This window comes from Tupaia chinensis, unplaced genomic scaffold (genome assembly GCF_000334495.1).
Source record: "Tupaia chinensis unplaced genomic scaffold, TupChi_1.0 Scaffold139935_1, whole genome shotgun sequence".
NCBI lineage: Eukaryota > Metazoa > Chordata > Mammalia > Scandentia > Tupaiidae > Tupaia > Tupaia belangeri.
The window spans coordinates 1,167,924-1,174,518 of record NW_006199814.1 but is presented as its reverse complement, the minus strand read 5'-3'; the positions used below and the strand labels follow the sequence as shown (position 1 = coordinate 1,174,518).

Here is a 6,595-nt window from a genome sequence, read left to right as displayed (position 1 = left end):
CTCTGTCATCTCTTGTTAGCTTTGCAATGATGAATGTTCTAAATTCTTTATCAGACATTTCCATGATTTCCATTGAACTGTCTGTGGATGAAGAGGAGTTATTCTTTTCCCTTGGAGGAGAGGTATTTTCTTGTTTTCCCATATTTCTTGTGGTCCTGCAGTGGTTTCTAGTCATCTGATGGATGGTCTGTTTCTTCCCACACTTGAAGTTCAATCTGCATGTCCAGGAGCATGCAGAAGAGGAAACAGAGAGAGAGAAGCAGCAGCAACAAAAACAACCAAGGAACAGAGAAAAGAGAAGAAAAAAACTTAAAAAAAAATTTTTTTTAATTATTATTATTTTAAAACAAAAATTAGAAAACTGTGCAGCGCACAGCCCACTCAAGTTTGTGGGCTAGAGGCTGAATTATCAGTGGAAGATCTTCATTTCGCTTATTCCCCTGAAATCACTAGTTCTCAGGAGCCATAAAGGTGTCTTCTCAAGTTGCAGCAAAATTGATCGAAAGTTAATAGTTGTCTTCAAGGCTTCTGAAGGCCTTGTCATTCATGTAACCTTTGACTAAACATCTCCACGCTTGAGCCATCCATGTCTCTTTTAAAGTGCTCTCCTCTGAAAACTCTATCTGTACTTAGATGTATGTACACAAACACATAATATGTCCATAAGCATGTATACCATTTCATTTTCTTTCCATTATTTTTAATTTATACATCAAAGCAATAATAGTGCTATTATCAATCAAACAAAAATCAGGGCTTTTGTTTTTGTTAAATATTTCTTAATTCAGTGAATATTTTTCACTTTATTTTAAAAGAAATAAAATTGCTTTTAAGAATAAGTTTGTAGGCAGCTTTGAATCCTTAATGGTTTTAAATTCTTTATCTACATTCAGCCTGTATGTTGTGATTATATTAAATAATTAAAACATTAGTAAACTTAAGGTACTTGAGTAAAATATCTTAAACTCTTCAAAAATAGAACTTTGAGAGTTATCTCCGTGGCCTAATGATCAAGGAAACCAGATGCCACATGGCTAACCACAGTTCGAATCCCAAACCCAATGGCATGAGAAACACACCAGACATGTGTGGATGCATGCCCAGAATCCCAACAGGTTAGAGAAATGAAAGACAAGGAATTGTGGCATTGACCATACTTTATTACTTTATTGGAGGGTGCTTTCTTTTTCTTCCTTTCTTCATGTCTCTCTCTGGTAAGCACATGCACCCTTCTGCAACTTAAAAAAAAAAAAAAAGAATTGTGACATAGTTTAATTTTTCATTTTTGTTTTGTTTTGTTTTTAGCCAAGGCTTCTGCTATACACAGTTATAAATATCTTCATTTCTCTTTTAGGTGCGTATAGCAGCAAAATTCATCATTCATGCCCCTCCTGGAGAATTCAATGAGGTGTTTAATGGTAAGTGTTAATTTATAAGATAAATCTTGATAGATCAGGCTTTTTTTAAAGCACTGATTGTTTAAAAAAATTATAGTAATCAAAATAAACTAAGAAATGTATGCAGAAAAATGTTTTCTGAATCACAGTGAAAATTTTTGTTAATCTGGATTTTTTTAATGGCTAGAATATAATATATCTGTGATAATATGATAACCCTGTTTGAGTAAATTAACCCTTTTAAAATAATAAAATTTTAGTCTAGACTTTAGGGTATCCTCATACTAGGAAAGTAATGCCCTTTTGGCAAATTGTTTTATTTAAATAAATCTATAACAACGTACAGCAGTTATTACTTCAGTATAGGACATTTAAATGATTTAAAAAGATAGCACATTTTCATTTTAACTGAGTATTTTTTGGAATTGTGAAATTCATGTTTGTATTTCTTTGGTTTTTTTTAAGGTTTTTGCCATAGGGTGCATGCGCTCTCAGGAAAGAGAGACAGTGAGAAAGAAAGTGAGAAATCACCCCCGGGTGGATGACCATGCCTCAATCCCTTCTCCATTCTTCTCTTGTAATGTTGGGCATGCATTCATGTGCGCCTGGCATGATTTACTTATTCTTTCTTTTTTTTAAAAAAAAGATTCCTGCCCTAGTGAGCATGCACTTGCCAGGAGAGAGAGAGAGAGGCAGACAAAGTGAGAGGGGAAGTAAGAAATAACCCCCCAGGGGATGGCCATGCCACCGTCCCTTCTCCATTCTCCTCCTGGGACCCTGAGCATGCACATACACGCATTGAGTCACAACCGCAGGTCTAGGACTCAAACCACTGTCGTTCATGTGGGAGTCCAGTGATGCAACTGCCATGCTTGCTATCCTCTGGTCCTCAAGCATGATTTTCACTTCTCTGGGACACAAACCATTGTTGGCCATGTGGGAATCCAGTGCCTTAACTGTCATGCTACCTACTGGCCCCATCATGTTTGTATTTCTTTTAAAGAAAACCCTAATAGATTAATATTAACAGCCCCCCTCACAAAAGGGGAAAAAACATTACATTTTCAAACATTACATTCATGGATAATGACAGCACCTTAAGAACAATTTGTTATTTATATTATATTTTCTAAGTATTTCAAATATGACTTTCTTTAAACCTCTTTGGTGTTTTCATAGTATTCACCCATTTACCAGAAATTTAAACTGTTATACAGTTCCCTAGTTTCTGTAAAGACTGTAAAATAATTAACTTTAGAAGTAAGAATGGCACAGTTGAGAGAATCACCCCCCAAAAATGGCTGAAGTAGTCACAAAGCTCTTTTTATGCAGTTAGAAGAATAAATTATCATAAATACTGTAAATGTCTTACTATTTCTACTTCAGATATATTAGAATTTAAAGTCTTAAAGTACGTTTACATAGGACCCTTGAATTTCATTTTTTTAAACATTCTACTCTAGAGTAAATTATGGTTTTTTTAAAGGAGTTTAATTATTCATTGTCATTCATAGTACAGGGTGAGTATCCCTTATCTGAAAAGCTTAGTACCAGAAGTATTTTGGGTTTCGGATCTCAGAATATTTGTATGTATATAATGAGATATCTTAGGGATGGGACCCAAGTCTAAACACGAAATTCATTTATGCATCATATACACCTTATTCACCTAGCCTGTAAATAATTTTATATAGTATTTTTGTATACATTGTTTTAACTTCAACCTGTCACATGAGATCAGATGTAAGATTTTCCACTTGTGCCATGAGATTGTACTCACAAAGTTTTGGATTTTGGAGCATTTCAATTACTGGATTTTCAGGTTAGGCATGCTCAACCTGTATAGTGGAATCTCACCTCAGAAAAGATGAGGCAAAATTGTATAAAGTTAAAATTACCTTTGAAAATCCTTTAAATCATCCATAAACTATAAAATAGTACATATAATTACATACAGCAATCTTTATGCATCTTAAAATTTAACCACTGTGCTACATTTAGAGGAATGATAGAAAATCTGCATTGTTAAAAAAATATATAGAGATTAAAATAATTCTCTATTTAAAATATTTTAAAATCTAGGACCAGCAGATAGTGTAATGGCTACATTGCTGGATTCCCATGTGGGCGACCACGGTTCAAGTCCTAGACCCAGTTGCTTAAATTCACGCTGGGCACATGTGCATGCACGCCCAAGATCCTAAGAGGAGAGTGGAGGAGAAGGGATTGCGGCATGGCCATCACCTGGGGAGGGATAATTTCTCACTTTCTGTCTCTCTGTCTCTCTCTGTCTTTCTGGTGAGCACACGCACCCTATTATATATATATATATGAAAATAAAATCTGGAGCCAGCCCTGTAGTGTACCACTTAAGCCCTACATGAAAGAAGCCAAATTTCACACAACTAACTAGGTTTCTAGTCCCAGTTCTGGCAACTGGAAAAACATACTGGGCATGAGCACATATGCCCAGAATCCTGATGGCATGTTGAATTAGAGGGAAATGGGTTGGAACATGACACGGCCTCATTGGGGTGTGCATGCACACACACTCTTGTACACATTCATGCCATGTGTATATTCTCATGTGTACACATGCCCTCTGGCACAGAAATAAATAAAAAGCATAATTATATAATGTCAAATAGTGAACCGGACAGTTGGAGAGCATTCAAAAGTATTTCTGCTTCCTGTGAGGTTTACATCTGTTTTAATAGTCAACCTTGGGACCAGCAGATGGCATAATGGTTATATTGCTGAAGTCCCATGGTTCAAGTCCCAGACCCTGTGGCTTAAAACACACACTGGGTGTGTATATATGCATGCCCAAGATCTTGAGAGGAAAATGGAGGAGAAGGGATGGCGACATGGTCATCCCCCCAGGAGGTAATTTCTCGCTCAAGCAAGTGCATGTGCCCAGTAGCAAAAATCTCTCTTAAAATAAAATAGTAAAGTTCTATAATTTACACATACATTAATACATTTGATGGTTGAGGGATTAAAATAGTCTTCTCCTTAAATCCAAAAGTTGACCTGCAACTTAAATTGATAATGGCAAAACTGCACTAAAGTCAGTAGCCCGAAACACTTGTACAATTCATAGAGGCAGGAATAAATTATAATTCTAAGAAAAGTTTTCTACTTAAGATTCTCACCCTGAATTAATTGCTTTCATATTTTGTAATCAAAAAGATGCTTTAAAATGTCTGAGTCTGGGGACCAGCAGTTGATGTAATGGCTATGCCGCTGGACTCCCATGTAGTTGACCGCCGTTAGCATCCTGTACCCGGTGGCTTAAAACTCACACCAGGCACATGTGCATGCGTGCCCAATATCCCAAGAGGAGCGTGGAGAAAAAGGGATTACGGCGTGGCCATCCTCCCTGGGGGGTGATTTCTTGCTTTCTATCTCTCTGTCTCTCTGTCTATCTGGCGACCGCACGCGCCCTATAGCAAACCCTCCCCCTCCCCCGAATGTCTGAGTCTGGAAATTAAATGACTTTTCTCAGGGTTTCATTTAAAAATGATGTGAAGTGGTATGTTCTATATATATTGTTTTAACTGCAGCCTGTCACATGAGGTCAGATGGTACAGTAAATGTGGGTACTTATGAAGAGCCATTAAGGAGCCTGGGTTAAGAGTGAGCTGTAGAATATAAGTGGGATAAGATGTATCTAACCACTTTTAAGAGAGTACTTTATAGTTTAAAAAAAAGAATTAAATATTTAAATGTGAATTGTATTATTTTGTGACTTTTTTTTTTTTAGACTTTTGCTATAAGGCCAGAGAGACAGAAAAAAAGAGAGACAGAAAGTGAGAAATCACCCCCCAAGGGGACAGTTAAACTATAATCCCTTCTCCTCCATTCTCTCAGGATTTGGGGCATGCATACACATGTAGCCTGTGTGAGTTTATGCTGCCAGGTCCAGGACTCGAACTGCAGTTGACTATGTGGGAGTCCAGCAGCATAACCATTATACCATATGCTGGTTCCATTAGTGATTGTTGTTTTTGCTGAAAGTTTTGTTATAGGGATGGTCTCCATAGAAGCCACAAAATTAGAATTACAAAGTCATAAAATCTTGTCAGTTTAGTGGTTTCCAAGTGCGTTTTTTTTTTTTTTTTTAATTGCTATAAGGCACATACATTTAAACGAGAGAGAAGAAAAGAGGAGATATCCCCCCATTGGGGCCTGGTCGTGCCACAGTTCTTTTGCCTCCTGTTCTTCATCTCATCAGGATGAAAACTCGCCTGAATGTTTTCAAGCCACAAGGCTTGGGATTCAGGCCTTGTGAAATCATGGTCAACCATGTGAAATCATACATTCTATGCACAGGGCTTAACAACTGCACTACAGGTCCAGCACACCCAAATGCTATTTTCTAGACTGACTGTGTTAGAATCATTGAGCCATGGGTTTCTGGTCTTCAATCTCAAAAGCTGGTTGGTAGGTCTGGCTCTAGGGCCCTGAAATCTTTGCCTCCCGCCCACCATTCCATGGTTCTAATGCATAAACATTTACAATAGTATTTGGGGCCAGCTGGTGACATGGTGTTTAAGGTGGCTGGATCCCACGTAATCTACTATACAGCTTGAGTCCTGGACCCAGCAGCTTGAGAGAAACACTGGGTGCATGTGCTTGTGAGCCCAAAATTCTCAAAAGGAAGGAGAAATGGAGGAAAATTGTGGATTGAGTACCATCCCCACATAGGATGCACTTTTTCTCTCTCAGTGAGTGCATGTACCCTCTGGCAAATTTACTTTAAAAAAAAAAAAAGAAATAATAGTATTTTATTTTACTGAATTTCTCCAGTGTCTTACCTGTTTCTTCCATTACTCTCCTTATAATAAAACCATGGAAATTTTCCCAGTAGAGGTAAATGAATCAAACAGATACTTTTTTTAAATTATTTTATTTGTAATTGGAAAAGACACATACTACCACTCAATACCACTGTTAATTATTATGTTTAAAATATTGAAGATTAAAGAATTACATTTATCAAATAGAACTTTCCTGTTTACTTTGGGAATAACTGTAATTGTAAATGTCTGTATTTTTAAGTTATTTTTTAATAGGCACATCCCTATTTTAAAATCAGTTCATTTGGAAATCAGATTAGTACTATTTTAGTGGCTAACAAAAAGCTTTTTTTTTTTTTTTTTTTTTTTGGGGGGTTTCCAAAAAAGGGGAGGTGA

General features: G+C 36.7%; 1 protein-coding gene across 1 annotated transcript in view; it reads left to right on the top strand.

The window, feature by feature from the left end:
- Positions 1 to 1,354: 1,354 nt before the first annotated feature.
- Positions 1,355 to 6,595, top strand: part of CAPZA2 (capping actin protein of muscle Z-line subunit alpha 2) — a gene marked incomplete at its 5' end in the record, with an annotated part of 37,504 nt that continues 32,263 nt past the window's right edge. Inside the window, 1 exon segment of the mRNA XM_014593216.2 lies at positions 1,355 to 1,418. Coding sequence (XP_014448702.1) covers positions 1,355 to 1,418 — 64 coding nt within the window.